The sequence below is a fragment of the Sesamum indicum genome, linkage group LG3, assembly GCF_000512975.1.
Source record: "Sesamum indicum cultivar Zhongzhi No. 13 linkage group LG3, S_indicum_v1.0, whole genome shotgun sequence".
Lineage (NCBI taxonomy): Eukaryota > Viridiplantae > Streptophyta > Magnoliopsida > Lamiales > Pedaliaceae > Sesamum > Sesamum indicum.
Genome location: NC_026147.1, coordinates 4,685,218 through 4,703,171, shown reverse-complemented (window position 1 = coordinate 4,703,171; position 17,954 = coordinate 4,685,218). Strand labels below are relative to the sequence as shown.

The 17,954-nt window shown below is 35.2% G+C and overlaps 3 protein-coding genes across 3 annotated transcripts; 2 read left to right on the top strand and 1 right to left on the bottom strand.

Moving 5' to 3' along the window:
• LOC105157233 lies at positions 6,095-8,901 on the top strand. The gene is made up of 2 exons (XM_011073584.2): positions 6,095-6,793; positions 8,360-8,901. The coding sequence occupies exons 1-2, from the start codon at positions 6,226-6,228 to the stop codon at positions 8,800-8,802; spliced, it is 1,011 nt and encodes a 336-aa protein (XP_011071886.1). The 5' UTR covers positions 6,095-6,225; the 3' UTR covers positions 8,803-8,901.
• Positions 10,536-12,594, top strand: LOC105157235 (glutaredoxin). Its single transcript, XM_011073586.2, has 5 exons — positions 10,536-10,627; positions 10,754-10,894; positions 11,942-12,030; positions 12,119-12,217; positions 12,334-12,594. The coding sequence occupies exons 2-5, from the start codon at positions 10,794-10,796 to the stop codon at positions 12,417-12,419; spliced, it is 375 nt and encodes a 124-aa protein (XP_011071888.1). The 5' UTR covers positions 10,536-10,627; positions 10,754-10,793; the 3' UTR covers positions 12,420-12,594.
• On the bottom strand, positions 13,122-17,484 carry LOC105157236 (anthranilate phosphoribosyltransferase, chloroplastic-like). The gene is made up of 10 exons (XM_011073587.2): positions 16,949-17,484; positions 16,703-16,846; positions 15,983-16,144; positions 15,780-15,863; positions 14,535-14,723; positions 14,259-14,349; positions 14,120-14,179; positions 13,857-13,975; positions 13,565-13,699; positions 13,122-13,489 (listed from the first exon to the last, which is right to left on the bottom strand). The coding sequence occupies exons 1-10, from the start codon at positions 17,150-17,152 to the stop codon at positions 13,448-13,450; spliced, it is 1,230 nt and encodes a 409-aa protein (XP_011071889.1). The 5' UTR covers positions 17,153-17,484; the 3' UTR covers positions 13,122-13,447.

Below are 17,954 nucleotides of genomic sequence, written 5' to 3'. Positions count from 1 at the left end.
AAGGGCGGCCGGCGCCGAAATGATGGGGAAGCTGGGGGGGGGGGTCGGGGGGGCAGCGTGGGTAAGGGGGTGGGGTGGGTAGTTAGTTTTTTTTTAATATATACTAATAATAATATATTTTTAAAATTTTAAATTATTTATATATAATATAAGTTAGATAAGTTTTTGAACTAAACCTTTTATTTTTTGAAAATCTAATAATTGAGATTAATTGATTAAATCTAATTATATAAAAAAAGATCAAATAGTCATTAAAATAAGAAATAATATATATTAAGTAAGGGTATAATGGTCATTTTCTAAAAATTTAACACCGTTAGTTGGATTTAATGGAGATGAGGCAATTGAGTTGAGTTTTACAAAATACATGGGAGCTTTTAGCCTATTCTCATAATAAGGTGGTTTGTTTTGCAAACTTTTTAAAACACACGAGGATTTTATGTATTTTTTCTTGAATTTATTTGCCACATGACCTCATTGATCTTTCTTCATTATTAAAACTTTTATTGACAATTTTTTGTATAATTAATTATTTTCTTCCCCCTTTAGTTAATTCAATATTTGATTTTCCTATTATTCATTTCCTATCTTTTATGATTTTGTTTCGACGTGTCACGGATGGGATCTGCACGAGTTTTATTATATTTTTTTTCCTTTTTAAGTTTCTGTACTCAAAGATACATGTCACTTTATCATTATTCTTTATTTATAAAATAATATAATAATTCTCTCAATACTGTGGTCCATCATGGAGGTACCTTATATTTGTACAGACCTTAGGTTGCACATAGCGACCTGCCCCTGACCAGCGACCTCCATCCAGCCATCTCACCAACGATCTATTTATTTTGTCGTTTTTCTTCTTGTTACATTTACAATTTTTGTTTATCAGTAGTTTGTTAGATTGTTATCCAAATAGGTAGTTTGTTAGGGGTGGTATTAGAGCCTTCTTTTGAAGGTCTCTGCATACAGGTTTTCTGCATTTGAGAGTTTCTCTCACGTTATACCTTAATAGCGGACCTGTCCATGATGGCAGAGATGCAGGGGAACCTATTACCCGAGCGATTGCAGCTTCATGGTTCTGACCATCCTGGGATGATTTTGGTAAGTGCACCCCTGACTGGCAATAACTACTTCAATTGGAGCTTCGGGATCAAGTGGGCTATGCGTGCCAAGACGAAGCTGGGCTTTATCAAAGGCACTCCTGTCAAACCAAGTACAGATGAGCCACATTTTGAACAGTAGATTAGAGTGGACAGCATGGTGACTACATGGATCCTCAACTCCATATCTAAGGATGTTTTGGAGGCTTTTATGTACACAGAATCCTCTAGGAGCTTATGGATAGATCTCGAGCAGCGATATGACGAATGTAATGGTCCACAGTTGTATCAACTGCAACGATAGATTTGCTCTATGACATAAGGTACCTCATCCCTATCTATATATTTCACCAATATGAAACGCCTGTGGGATGAAATGGCGGAATTGAAGTCGATGCCGCAGTGCCCTTGCAACGAGTGCACCTGTGGTGCTTGGGGCGCAGTGGCTGAAGCAGAACCATTTACTTAACTCATGCAGTTCCTTATGAGGCTCAATGAGGTGTTTGATGGGGTGAGACATCAGTTGCTTGTCATGGATCCTGTGCCCTCCATAAACAAAGCATACTTGATGATCCAAAGCATGGAGAAACAAAAACGTGTTCAGATGAAGCTTGCAGATAGTGATGAGAACACGGCCTTGAAAGTTAAAGGAGGCTTGCGACCTGACAAGAGGTGGTATATTCCAGACACACGCACCCAGCACTGCTCGCACTGTAACAGAACAGGTCATAGCAGGGAGACCTGCTTTAAACTTCATGGGACGCCCAAATCGTATAAGTAGCTACTGGATAAACGTAAGCGAGATACAAGTGTTGCGCGTGGGTTCGCCGTGGAAGTAGCATTCCGAAAGTAGACACAGTCCCTACCTGATGCTAAGGAGGAATTGTTGCAGGAGCTGCTTCACCTCATGTGAACTCGCATTCAGTCTGGGGGGCCAGTTGGGCGAGGTCGCATACATGAATTCGTAGGTATAGATACTGCCCTTATGAGTTCTGAAGCTAACTGTTTAAATTCCTAGATTCTAGATAGGGGGCGACAAATCAAATACACCTTCTGGATGGTTCCACCAAGCCAGTTACCCATTCCGAAATCATCACCTTAGACAAGAACTTCACCTTCACTAATGTGCTGCTGGTGCCTTCCTTTAAATTCAACCTACTTTCAGTTTCTAAGATCTGCTCTTCACTACCTGTTGAGGTCATTTTTCACGCTTCTTGTTGTCTATTTCAGGATCCAAGGACTAGGAGGACCATTGCTGTGGGAAATCGGGTCGGGAGTCTTTACTTTATAGACGCTTCGTCTTTTAGTTCTCTTGTGATTAATTCTTGTCACTCCTCTCGGATTGGTAACACATCGTTATGGCACAGAAGGCTTGACCATCCTTCAATGCACTCAAACACATCCCATTTATTAAATTCAATGTTTATTCAATCAATAATCATTGTGACGTATGTCCCATAGCTAAGAAGCATCGTCTGCCCTTTATTCCTCGTACCACTTCCTCCACTAATGTGTTTGAGCTCTTACACACAGATTTGTGGGGACCTTGCTCCCTAGGGTCGCTGATAGGGTGCCACTACTTCCTTACCGTCGTAGACGACTATACTCATGCGACCTGGACCCTTTTACTTAAATATAAGTCCCAAGTCCCTCAAACATTGAACAACTTCCTAAATATGATCAAAATTCATTTTCATGCCTCTATGAAATATATTCGTTCAGATAATGAATCAGAATTTTATTAACGAGCAATGTAGTTCGCTGTTTAACTCCCTTGGAATAATACACCAGATTTCATGTCTTTATACCCCTCAACAAAATGGGGGTTGCAAAAAGTTAACATAAATATATCTTAGAGATCGCTGGAGCTCTTCTCTTTCAATCACATTTATCCACTCAGTTCTGCGGGGAAACCATTCTCACAGCCATATATCTCATCAATAGGCTACCCACTTCTACCCTTGACTGGAAATATCCATATGAAATCCTCTATCACAAACGACCTGACCTCACACAACTTCGCACCTTTGGTTGTCTATGATTCGCAACCAACACTCTGCCTCACAAGAGAAAGTTCGACAAACGTGCCACGAAATGCATCTTTCTTGGTTATTGCCAGACAAAAAAAAACCTAAAAAGTTTATGATCTTAACTCTCATGACCTTTTTACCTCTAGGGACGTGGTATTTCACGAGCACATATTCCTTTATTATGACCTTACCTCGCCATCCGATCCCATCGCCCTACTACTTCCTACTCATGACTTCGATCCTGCTACTCCTTTGAGCGACCCAGCGACCCCTCCTGCATTGACCGCGACTACTCCACCTTCCCTTGATCTAGTGCCAAGCTCTCCTACCTTTGCTCCACTTCGTAGATCTCAGCGACCTCATTCTTGGCCTTCCTGACTATCTGATTATGATTGCTGACCTTTTCACAAAATCCATCCCTGCTGTTGATTTTGGATGGTTCCTTTCAAGCTGGGCCTTGCTTCCTCGGGTCCATCTTGAAGGGGGGCTGTAGCGACCTCAGGTTGCACACAACGAGTTGCCCCTGGCCAGCAATCTCACCAACAACCTCCAACCAACCATTTCACGAGCGACCTCCAACCAACCATCTCACCAGCAACCTCCAGCCAGCGACTTATTTATTTTGTTGTTTTTCTTCTTGTTACATTTACAGTTTTTGTTTGTCAGTAGTTTGTTAGATTGTTATCCACATATGCAGTTTGTTAGGGGTTTGTTAGTTTATCTCTCTTGCTTGGTGTATATATACCCATCAATAGTGTACATTATTTTTTTACCTTTATGTGAATATTGATACACTTTTACACCTAATAGTCTATCATGGCTAGACTATTTTGTATTTATCGAATTATTCGACAATATTATCTTCTACATCTGTATAACAACTCAAAGAAGGCAAATCCAGCTGTAGTGATGATGTGACCCCAACTAATTTAACTACACTTTCTTTTATATTTTTGAAGAATTAAATCAGAGTATTTGAGCTTATATGATCAATATTTTCTTTGTTTGCATGATTATGGATAAGTCATAAATTGATGACATAGTAAATTTATTTATCCAATATAATTGAAAGAAAGAAATCATTGAAATAGATGGAAAAAAGAAAGAGGTGAACAACCATAATTTATCTCCTTAAACATATATAGTTATTTGACCCCTCTAACAAAAAGTATTTATGCTAAACTCCACCACATTTCTTCCTACTCCAAAAATAAAATAAATTTGACTTGTTATGAAGGCAATGCTATTACTTGTCATTACGTGCACAACATTAACATCTTTTCACCATAATTTAAGAAAAACCAAATATAGTTCATACAATATCATTAATTATTATAAAATGTTCCGTGGACGTCGCTAAAAGAAACTTAAATTTTTGTCATGGCTAATCACCACAGCCAAAAAGGAAAAATCGTAGTAAATAATCATTATGTACAATTATACAATGACGATTACCAGTGGTTTCAGTAAGCGAGGCTAAAACATTAATCATAGTTAAAAATCATGACAAGTATTTAGGTCGTGGGTAAATATGGTAAATATTTTGTCCGTTTTACATTTTTTTCATCTTAAATTATGTTAAGTTTTTCTTGATTGGATAAATGCACGTTTTAATTACAATAAAGTAAAATATCATTTTTAAGTTAAGTAGTACAAATAATAACGAATTAGTACAATAAATACACAAAATCATGTAAAAAGTAATTATTAATTTGATAAGAAAATTATTAATTGGATCCATTTCGATGGAATCTTCTGACTTTTTCGTCGTTTCCCACTCACCCAATCCGGGCCAAGTTGCTAGCTGGATTGCACAAAGCATAATCATTCACATTCTCTGTAATCTCTTTGCTCAAACCACAAAAATACCTATAATTTATCATTTGATGCTTAGGGATTTATTTAACTCAAAACCCTATATATTTGTAACTATCATTTTTAATAATATTTTTAAATTAGATTATTATTAAAAATCTCATTTTTCTTCTTTAATAACATTTCTATGAATTTTCTATCAATTCCTCGCTACTATATAATTTAATTAAACATCAATGCGTAGAATTGCGTATTTTGTTGATAATTCCGATGGAACTGTACAAATTAACAATAATAATATGTAAATCTGACAAATTTAATAATTTAATGAACCAATAAAATCATTTTTATATCCGATTTGATATGCAATTCGACACTATTTTAAATAGTCAAACTCATAAAATATTTCGATTAAATAATACGTCGCTAAATATATATAATATTTAATAATCAAACTAATTAAATATTATAATTATACAAATTAATATAAATTAAAAATGCAATTTCCATACCTCTGTGTCTTCTTTTTTTTCGCCAGAGAGAATTGCAATTTTTCAATTGTGTGTATATTGTGTGTGTTGTGTGTTGTGCGATGTGAGTTGTGTATGTGTGTGTGTAAAGAGAAGAAAGAAAAAGACTGAAGAGAATTGAGCCGGTGGGGGGTTGATGGCCCACCTCCCACTCTCAACTCTCTCTCTTTCATGTATATATTATTTATTTAATATATATATATATACAAAAATATTATTATTTTATTTATTTAATTATATGTTTTTCATATTCATTACGTCCTTTTTGAATTTTCTTAATTAATATAAGTTGCCACCAAATATTATAACAAACTTCAAGATAATTTATTCAAATTTTATTATATTGCAATTATGACCTATAATTTATTTACAAATCACTAAATTTTATAAGAATTTATTAATTAATCCTACAATTATGTATTATAAATTTTGGGGCGTCACAATAATAATTAGGTGATATATATATAGAAATATATAATTATCGATAATTATGGATGATCACTTCGAAAGAAATATTTTTATATTATGAGTAATTAGCATGGCTATAAAGTAAAAAGCATGATCAGCTGATTGTGCAATAGCTATGATCATGTAAAAAGTAATTATTATCTTTTTCGTCTTTTCACACTCACCTAATCAGTGCACAAGTTGCTAGCTGGCTTACACAAACCATAATCATTCACATTCTCTTTGTAATCTCTTTGCTCCTGTTGCTCAACTCGTAGAGCAATTGCAACAAAGATCAGAATGGCAGTAGCAGCTTATGCCTCTCTTCTTTCTCTTTCCCATGTCTTGGAGAATATCCAGCATCCCGCTCGCCGGACTCGCCTTCATCTTGACTCCAACCAAGTTCAAACCCTGCACCAAAAAGTTCAGTTCTTGCTGGAATTTCTTGAAGTTGATTCTGGGAGAATAAGCCAAGAAACGGAAGATCTGGCAAGACAGATCGCTATTCTTGCTGATGAAGCAGAAGATGTCATTGACTTACATGTCGTATATCAACTTGGTGAGGGATCTCGAGATAAAAGTCAGGATATGGCAGCACTCTCATCTTCCTATCAAGATATACACAAAGTAATCCAAAAGATTGACTCCATCATGAACGAGTTGGGGATGATCCGAAAGGAGAGCACCGATGTCTCAAAACAACAACCGGTAGTTTCTGTGCCTGATAGTTCATCCACAGCATTTACTTCCAGTGGCAAGAGTAGTACCATTGTCGGATTTGATGAGCACTTGGTTCGAGTCATGAACGAGCTCACTGGATATGAACGTGATCTCCAAATCATCCCAATAATTGGGATGGGAGGTATTGGTAAGACTACTCTAGCTAAAAATACTTTTGACCATCCATATGTTGTGCACCACTTTGATAAACGTATTTGGTTTACGATATCTCAAGAATACAGAGCTCGGGAAATTCTTGTGCACCTTCTTAATGATGGAAAAGACCAAAAAAGTAGAGAAACATTGGCTGAATTAGGACAAAGATTGCATAAAAGTTTATTTGGTAGAAGATATTTGATTGTCATGGATGATATGTGGAGTATCAGTGCTTGGGATGATTTAAGGTTGTTTTTTCCAAATAATAGGAATGGAAGTCGAATACTGGTGACCACTAGGATTTCAAATGTCGCAATTTCTTTAGGTTCTCATAGCCCTTATGTGATGGATTTTCTAGATGAGGATAAAAGTTGGAATTTGCTTTGTCAAAAAGCCTTTGGAGAAGACAATTGTCCATATCCGGAATTGGAAAAAGTTGGTAAGACTATTGCAAAGAAGTGCCATGGACTTCCTTTAGCAATTGTTGTGATTGGTGGATTGCTTGCAAATTCCAACAGGACACCAGAGCACTGGGAGTCAGTAGCCAAAAGTATAAACTCATTTTCTAACTTAGAATACAATGACCGTTGTTTAAAAATATTGTTTTTGAGTTACGATAACTTACCTATTTATCTTAAACCATGTTTTCTCTATATGCGGATGTTTCCTGAAGATGCCGAGATTAAAGCCTCCAAGCTAGTAAAATCGTGGGTTGTCGAAGGATTTTTGAAACCATTGAGAGCTAAAACCTTGGAAGAGGTTGCAGAGGAATATTTGAGAAACCTTATTAATAGGAATCTGATTTTGGTTCGTAAATGGAAGTATGGAGGGAAGAAAGCTAAAACATGCGGCATTCATGATCTTCTAAGGGACCTATGCTTGAGACAGTCTCGAAAAGAATGTTTGATTTGTGTCCCAAAAGTACAATGTATTTATGTTTGCCGCAAGAGCAATGATCTTTGTTTCATATGTGGTTCTTGGCCCAAAGTCCAAAGGATGGATCTCCCTGAAGTTCAGGTTGCCTCACAATCGACATCACTTGCAAGCCTTTCAGTGTGCGACGGCTGTAGGATTATGTATCCGAATCTTATTAGATTGAGATTATTGAGGGTTAAAGCAGTTAACTATCCGGACGTTGATATAGACCTTCAGCATCCCACAAAATTACGCTACCTTAATATGGGCGTTGATATTAAGTTGAGCTTTAAATCTCCATCTACAATATCTTTACTGTGGAACCTACAAACTTTATCTTTGATGTGGAATCTACAAATTTTTTCTTTGCTTTATCTCCCATCTGAAATCTGGGATATGCCACAACTTAGGCATCTAATTGTAGGCGGAAATGTTGTTTTACCTCACCCAGTAGTTACCCAAGATTCAATGGTCATGGAAAACCTACAAACACTTGGTAATTTTGAAAATTTCAGGTGCACAATTGATGTCCTTGATAAAGTTCCAAATCTTAAGAAACTGGGAATTTTTACTCTTGAAAAAGACAGTGGTGGTCTAGAAAATCTTGCTCGCCTACAGAAACTTGAATCACTTTTTTTTGCAGAAATAAATGTGTCGCTAAACATCACCTTCCCCACTTCACTCAAGAAATTGACTTTGTCAAATTGTTGTATTCCTTGGGAGGAGATGACGGTTTTTGGTTCTGTTTTGCCCAATCTTGAAAAGCTTAAATTGTACCATAGTGCATGCAAGGGATCTGAGTGGAGTCCAGTTGAAGGGCAATTTCCTCGATTGAAAGTCCTAATCATATGGAATAATATCCTGGTGAGGTGGAGAGCAGAAAGTATACACTTCCCCAATCTTGAGAGACTTCATCTTTCCAGTATGCAGTGTTTGGAGGAGATCCCTTCGGGTATTGGAGATATACCCACTCTCCTCTCAATTGATCTCTATGATTGCAGCGATTCTTGCGTCAATTCGGCAAAGCAAATATTGGAGGAACAACAAAGCTTCGGAAATGAGACCCTCCAACTTTATGTTGGTTAAAAACTAGTCAGTGTTACTCAATAATACTACTTCACTTTTACAATTTATGTAAGAGGAGTAGCTCAATCAAATGCCCAAACTTTTTTTAGAATTTATCATTCGCTTTGTCCTACATTCTTGTCTATTTATAAAAAAAGTATATTTAAGTTAATTTGATATAAATAAAAAGTATATAAACCATAATTAATTACCTAATTTGTCTGAATTAGAAAGTCCGCATCAAATTGAAATGTATTTGATAAAAAATTAAATATTTGGGGGAAGTTCAATTTTGTCGTGGATTATTTTATCATATCCATCATGAAAACCATTTCGACGTGTATTTAAAGTCCAAAATCAACATTGATGGAAAATTTAAATTTCAAAATCTATAGTCACAAAACTACCTAGTCACTCAAGTGCAGAAGAAAAGATAAGTTTTCAAGCGATGTTATAATGGTTTTTGGGGGTAGTGTTACGAAACTCGTTATAGAATTCACATTAAAACCTATTATAAAATTCGACTGACTTATCAATCTTATATTCCAGGTATGATATCTCAATATTTGTTAGTCGGATTGAACGAAATTTCAATAAATATACGATTGTGTCTATTTCATCATATCTAATGGTCTGATTGAACGATACACCAGTTTAAAAAAAATCATACATTTCGGATATGATATCTCCACAACCGTGTAACAATATTTTCTCAAATTGCATCCCATGTAAGACTGATTTTGTTAGCTTGATCATATGGAACGATATTTAAAATCGAATTGTTTGATTAAATGATATAATAGAAGAATATAGGATGACAGTAATATCCATACAAGATTTACAGTTATGAATATATGAAATTATTTTATTTTGCGAACATATATCAAGGACAATTAAAATGGATTAAGAGGCAGTTTACATAAATGTAGATGTTATATTAAAATTATGATGACGATGGAGATGGGTTTGATTTTTATTTTTTATTTTTGAAATTAATGTTGTTTCTTTTTTCCAAAAAATTATATGAAAATTATGATGGAGATGAATATTACAATATAATTTTTTTCCTTGCTCGAAGTGAAAATTCAGATTGTGATTACTGACTTCTAAAAATTGTTACGATTATCAATAAAAATTTGTAATATAAAAGTGGTGAGATTTTTGTAGTAAGAAACTAAAAGATTGAATTATTTAAACTTTTTCTACTAAATGTTTCATAAATATTATTATATTATAATTTTTAATTATTATATCATTACTACTGTAAAATAATTTGTATTTATTAACAATTATTATTAAAATAAACATCACTAATTAAATTTATAAATCAACTTCACCACTTGAACTAAATTTTCATCAACTAACAGTTCACTTTTTAAGTATATATCAAACTGGTTTTTGACATACAAGATGGAGGATTACCTCATAAAATTACTGGTATACTCTTGGAAATATTCTTTTTCGGCATTCACATCCATGACGGTGGTACAATTCAGAATAAATATAAATTTTTATTCAATTTTTTTTGTTAATATTAATATATTCGATAATTTTAATAAATAAAAAAAATTATTTGTTAAATAAATAAATTTAAGAACCAAAAGTATTTATGAGTAATTAAATTTTTATCAACAAACAGTTTACTTGTTAAGTATATATTACAAGAATTTTAAAAAAAAGTATCAAGAATTTTTGGATATACAAGGTGGGGAATTACTGATATGCCCTTGGAGAGATTCTTCACCAAGATTGGTGATGGTACAATCTAAAATTCAGCATATGTGCAAAGTGAAAACGATCCACCACACTCCAAAAGCAGTGGAAAACAAATTCCATCGTTGAAAATGTTATTCCCTTTCCTGATATATATTAGCATCCCATTTTCAAATTCAGAAGCTGCCATCTGTGCCTTTCTTGAGGGACACTAAGCAGATTCAAACTTCTGACACCTGTTTTCTTCTCTCACTCTCAGGGATTGTTGATATAAATCAAGAATTGAGGGAAAGGGGGAAATGGGATCACTCTTCAGTTCAGCCCATAAAAGGGAAGATATAGAAATGGCTCTTTCCAAGGCCAAGCAGATTGTTTCTTCCAACCCTGTTGTGGTTTTCAGGTGATCCCTTGTGTTTCTTTTGTCTGATTCTTTAAAACAAAGTTGGTCTTTTTCAAGAATTTCATGTTCTTGATGTTTTTTGGCATAAGGGTAATGTTTGAGAATTAAGGAAACATGATTTTTGTGGCATTTTGGTGTAGAATACAATTGGAGTCATGATTAAATGGAACTGAAGTCTTTATTGTTCTAGTTTTAGGCTTCAATTGCTTGGTAGCATATACTGTGATTTTACCTTTGTTTGTTAGCTGGAGAATTTCTTAATGAAATTTGGACTTGTTGAAGAATTTGAAGTAGATGAAATGCCAAGAAACATGATTTATGCCTTTGAAAGAAGATCAGTTTCCATTGTTTTATGATCAAATCCGTTAAGGGCATGGAGGAAATGAATCAAGTTGTAATCTTTGTCAACCAAATGTGTGGTTCTTGGTGAATTCAGCTTTCAAGTTTGTGCTTCTGTGGCTTCCTTCCAAGTCTTATTTCTTCAAGGATTATACAAAGAATCATAAGAGGGTTGCTTGTAATGTTGATGATTTTCATAGGTCTTATGTTTTATGATGTTTCATGCATTTACGTCGAAATTCTTGGACTTATTACAGCTAAGAAGGATAAAAGCCATAGCAATTTCAGTTTTTGGACAAAGTATAGTACCTTGGCATTTAAGAAAACAAAGAATCAATGGAACTAAATGTTTATGCAATTGTTGTGAAGCAGTAGTATTTTCATATTCATTGATTTTCGACTTTCAGCTTTTGGTTTAATCTGCGTTTCTCAGTCTGTGAGAATTAGAATAGTTTTAATACAAGATTATGATGCAGCCAGCAGTTATATCTTTGCTCTGGCTGCAGCAGTTCTGTTAATTTTGCTACTTTCTATGACTGTAGAAGGTGAAAATCGATGTCTAGCAGGTCTCAGCAATGACAACTGATCATACAAAAACATATTGAATAATGTGACTAAAATGTCACCTCGATTTATTGGTAATCTGTTCTCTGTTACTGAAAACTTTGAATTGTCATCCTCTCTTATACAACGTACTTGTTTCCACAGCAAAACGTACTGTGGATACTGCAATAGAGTCAAGCAGCTGTTTTCCCAGCTAAAAGTAACATACAAAGTCATTGAACTAGATGAGGAAAGTGAGTTTCAAGATCGATGCGTTTGCCTCTAGCCCTTTACTTTCTTGTGCTATTATTGACACCATTCCCTTCTGCCGATCTTTCTAAGGTGATGGTGATGAAGTTCAGACTGCTCTCGCAGAGTGGACGGGGCAGAGAACTGTCCCCAATGTGTTCATCAACGGGAAACATATAGGTGGCTCTGATGGTAAGTTCTGGCAACTATCCAGTAATTTAGTTAGCTGAACAAGTAAAAATTGCTTCTTTGCTGTACAAGAACTGTTCATTTAGAGATGTAAAGTTGCATTCTCTCTGTGTATGCAGCGGTGGTAGCAAAGCATCAGCAGGGCGAGCTTGTTTCCCTGCTGGCTGAAGCTGGTGCTATTCCTAAACAGTCTACTCAATTGTAAATTTCCATTAGGGGCTGGAAATAAAGCGTATGTATATCAAATAAAATGGAAAGTTTAAACACTATATAGAATGCTACTTTTGTATTCTTGAAGAAATAATAGTGTTATGCATCAAATTGGCGAACCTTTTGCCTGTATGGTGATTTAAGTGCAGTGATGGTTTCTCTTTTCATATTTTTACTTATCCTTTGCATCATGTTTTCCTTCTGATGTATAATGCTTAGGGGTAATTACATTGTGTAATTGTGTGTCTGATCTTTTGTGATTTCGAAAGTTACATATAACGGATACACTTTTTTGTCAGTCAAGATGTACTGAATTTGTTAGATATTAGTATAAAAATAATTTGATCAGAAAAGATTTATTTGATAAAAAGTAAATTAATTTAGGAGTAAATATATTAATTCAATTTTTTTTTGCTAATATTATTAAATTTCATTAATTTTGACCATAGAAAAAGATTCATTGATCAAGAATAAATCAATATGGGAGTATATATAGATTTTTATTTAACGTTTTTGCTAATATTAGTAAATTTTATGAATTTTAACTAATGAAAAATTTATTTGTTAGAGTCAATTGTATTAGAAGTAGTTTTTCAAATTTTAGAAAATTTACATATAATTTTATTAAATCTCAACGAGAAAGACAAGCTACGATCTAATGTTTATATCTTGAAAAGAGTTTCGTGAGGCGCAAAAGTCAGAATCAAGATCAGACTTTGAGGATATAGTACAAGAATTGTGGCCATGTTGCTAATATGTGTACAAGATTCTCTCTTACATATCAGTTCTCATAGTAATGAACTCTGAGAGCGTGTGTTTCTTTTTCTCCCAAAGAGAGAGCGAGAGAGGGAGGAGGGAGGTGTAAAGAGAGAGTGAAAAAGAAGAAACTTAAAGATTACAGCATTTAAGAGGTCGGACCTACAAAACTTCCTTTATTCTTCTCTGGAGGAACCTCTCATTGAACATACAGTAGTAATGTGGTTGGGTGAAAATTGAATATTTGATGTCTCTGTTGGTTCGCATTTATGTTAGGATGGGTGTACCATTAAATGCTTCTTTCACCTTCTGAAAGAGGAAACAAAAGCTATTAGCTTCAGCCCAGAACATAAAACCAACACTTACTACATCTCATGTTCTTACGTTAGATGTATCAATCCATAAATCAAGAGTCTTGAGAGCTTTGCCGGATACATGTGTTTCACGGGCAAGGTCCACTCCTTCGGCCAGACTGTTTACGCTTCCGCTGACCAAGAGTGCAGCCGCTGCGTTTAGTACCTGTGAAAGCCATTGAAGCATAAGTTGATTTGTGTTCTGTATAAATAGCTTCATTCTTGGTAAGTTTCTTCAGTTCTGTAGATCTCACTGGATTCTTGAATACAACAAGAACAAAAAGGCAACTAGTGGCTCAGAAAGGATGGAGTAACAAAATTACCAAGGCATCGGCAATAGACCCCTTCTCTCCTGCTAGTACACGTCTAAGTATATCCGCGTTGTAGTCTGGGTTTCCACCTCGCAGGTCGTCCAGAGTGCAGCGAGGGATCCCGAAGTCCACTAATAAATCATATAATTGAAGTTGAAGTAGCAACTATTAGACTAGAATCTGCTGAACTTTATAGAAAGATGACGAAAGAATTAAATGTGTGCAGTGAACGAAAACGAGAATGATTTGAGTGAAGGTAGCAAGAAGATTCTTACATGGATCAAATGAGAACTTTTCTATCTTATCTGGAGTCACATCGAGGACTAGTCCAGGCCCTGTGTAAGTTTTCAGGAGATTTGAGTAGAATTTTATTAAACTGAAAACAGATGTTACAAGACGAACGATGCATCTTACCAAGGGGGCTCATCTCATCCAGTCCCTCGGAGTGAACAATCAATGCTCTCTTCATGCCAAATCTTTGAAGTGCATTTGCCATCTTATGGACCTGGTAAGGAACAGAAAATTTTGTTTAACACACATGGTACATGGGCTCTCGGTCATTACAAGCTTTATTAGAAGAGGAATTTCTATTTAGCATCCTGGGAGTAAAGCTTTCTCATGCTAACATATCCCGACTTCAACTTGCATAGATAAAATTCAAAGAAATCACAACTTCGCCAATGTACTCACCAGCTCTTCTTTGTACACCCCGACAACAGCAAAAGGAACTCTTGCTGGATTCAACATGGGGCCTAAGATATTGAACACAGTTTTTACTTTAAGCTTTTTCCTGATAGGTCTGACAATTTGCATTGCTGGATGATAAATTGGAGCCATCATAAAGCCAATTCCCGCTTCATTTACACATCTTGCAACCCCCTGAATACAATGAAAATAGACAACAGCGGATAAATGGAAGGGTAGAAAAGTCTGCAAGGTAGCATTGGAGTTCCTGTTCATCACTTGCAGCCAATGCAGCTTGTAGTGCACACTCATTAACTTTATGCATCATGTTACATAACCTTTTCCAACGTTCATTTATGCAGCTGCTGTAATGTGTTCTATAGAATCAAACTTCAGCAAGTGAGATGGGCGTGGGGGTAATATTCTACATTACTCTCTGAGAATGCTGTGCTGAAAGAAAGGATACACTCTGAGAGCAACATGAAGCTGATTATGTAATTCTGTATATATGAAATCGGGAAACTTTCCTGACAGTAGTATTTGGAGTACGGACAAAAAAAATGGATAAACAAAGGCTAGTTATACTTTCTGATGGATCCTCCATTGGTTGAGCTACTCAGTGCTCGGACCTCAAAACCTGAGAACAGTGATTCTTGAGTTCAAAAGAAAAAGAAAACCACAAGGTAGTAGCCTAGTCAGACACATAGGCACATAGTTTCTCAAGAAGATGTCAAATTCTCAAACTAGTAGGCCTATGGGCTTTCTTTCAAATAGCATCCTGATGGGGCTGTGCTGACTAGGCTTGTGGAAATTCTGGACTCATGATCAGATCAAAGGAGGTTTTCTTTATTGTTCCCCTTCCTCTCCCTTATTCGCCAAGAAAGATTAAATTGATAGATGGTAAATCAAACTTGTTTTTATTTTAAATTTAAATTTTATGAGTTACATGTTTGCATGTTGAAGATGTGTGGGCGAATGAATTGGAAACTCATCACAAAGATCAGAGTATACTAAGAAGTATCTCTTCCCACGACCAAGTATTTTAGAATATCCTTATCTTTAATAACTGTTTCATGAAAAGTTCAGGTTGGAGTGTCGAACTATAATTTCAACCATGACAGTATATATTAAAAGCAGTAATCATTAAGCCGTCATTTAAATGTGAGATTCTATTCCATGACATTAGTGCATCAAAAGAGACAGTAATTTAAGCCACTCTTAAACCATGTAAGACACTATGACTGCATGTACCTCTGGTTCCAAGCTAATTGCAACGCCCAATGCTTCAAGTACATCAGCACTGCCACAAGCAGATGAACTAGACCGGTTACCTTGCTGTGATGCATTTGTCGATTTAAATATCAGTTTAACCAAATTATCAAAAAAAAGAAAACCAAATAAAACAAATCTTATGAAACAAGATTAACATCCAGCGAATATGGACCAGAACTTACCTTAGCAACTTTTGCGCCACAAGCTGCAGCAAGGATTGAAGCTCCAGTGGAAATGTTCACTGTATTTGCACCATCACCACCAGTTCCAACAATGTCGACTGCATCGCTCAGTCCTTCGACTTTCCTACAGTGTTTTATCATTGCTCTTGCTAGCCCAACTACCTATTTAAAGATAGAACTCAGTATTTATTTCTTATTACCACAGGGGCAATTTTATCTATCGTGCCAGCACAAGTAAATGAATCCTTGTTACTTCCATATAGGAGTTGATTCAGACTTTCTAATGTCAATTCAAGTTCGACAGCAACTGATTACTTTTGCACCAACATAGCTGCAAGCAGCAGTTCATAGACGGCAAGGATTGCTACGAATTCTATAAAAATACATAGGTCATATCATTTCCTTCTTCCAGATCAAAGTCAAGGTTCCCCATTGTATAACACATCGAAAATCACTCAATTCTATATCAGATGGCAAACGAGCTTCTTAAACATTTTATCATCATAGAGCTAATGCATTCTTTGTAACGGATGTCGCTACCAATACTCTTTCAAAATTTCAGATTTCACGAGAAGTTGGATAAAACTGGAAAATAGCAAATTTTGACAACCAACACTATGCATAACATTCAAAGACACAGCAAAGGATATCAACATGAAAACATCAGCATATAGGTCCTATAATCAGAATGATCATCTGCACATAAACAGCAGCACTTACTTCTTCGTAAGTTTCACCTTTAGCTCTCAATAGCACCAAAAACGCACTAATCAAAGCCTCATCAGCACCATCCAACAAGAAATCAAGAGAGGCCTCAGCTTCAGCTTCTGATAAATCCACCCCGCTTATCAAAGCCTCTATCAACTATAGCCCACCAAATGAAAACGGATTTACCAAAAAAAAAAAAAAGAAAACAGAACAATCCAAAACAAACACTAACCCAATTAAAAAGAACCATTTTTTCACCTGACTAAAAGAAGACACAGGGGATGCATGGCTGCTTGAATTCGGCAAAGCAGATGGCCGAAAACTCGAACACTTGAAACCAAAAGGGGATTGGAAATTTGTATTATCTACCTTATATGGTGGCATAAAATGGCAATGAACAACAGATGAACACTGAATTCGAGGTGGAGATAGACAGAGAGTGTTTTGCATCAAAACAGACATTTTTTCCTCTTGGCAGGAAGTTTCAGAGTACAAGTAAAAATTGATGGATGGATGGCAATGCAGTCTTAATGAAGGCCACTTTTTCTGAAATATATATATATATATATACAGCAATAAATGTGATCAAGAGAATGCACGCTTTGCTATGGTGAATAGTGCCCTCTGAATTATGCCAAAAACGTTGACAATGTGAATTAACTGGGCGCGACGGTTGAGTAGAGAACAGGGTTAGATAAGATTTTGATTAGGGTTTTCAGATCGTTGGAAGCTGATGACTATCTTTTTGGCAACCCGACGACGACCGTACTTTTCTTGATTTGCTTTAATAATTTGGCTGTCTTGGATTTGTCAAAAGAGTATTTTACTACATCACAGAGATCATGTACCTCCAACTCGTATCTAAATACAATCAATTTGATTTAATTATATATAATTTTTTTAAAATTTAAAATTTATATTTAATATTTTTTAATATTTATTTTTAATTAATAAAAAAATTTCTTCGTTAGTTAAATTTACTAAATTTGTAGTATTTTATAAAAAAAATTGAATGAAAATCTAATTTACCTCAATTGACTTATTATAGGCTGAATGAATCTTTTTTCTTTCAAACTACTCTTATATATCATCACAAGCTACTGCATGTATAGAGGTATATATTCATAATTATAAGGATGGTTTGGTCAGAAAAAAATTTATTTATTTTGTAATAAATTAGTAATAAATTAATTGTGATAAATATGGATTGTCATTTAATATTTGTCTTTCAAACTACTCTTATATATCATCACAAGCTACTGCA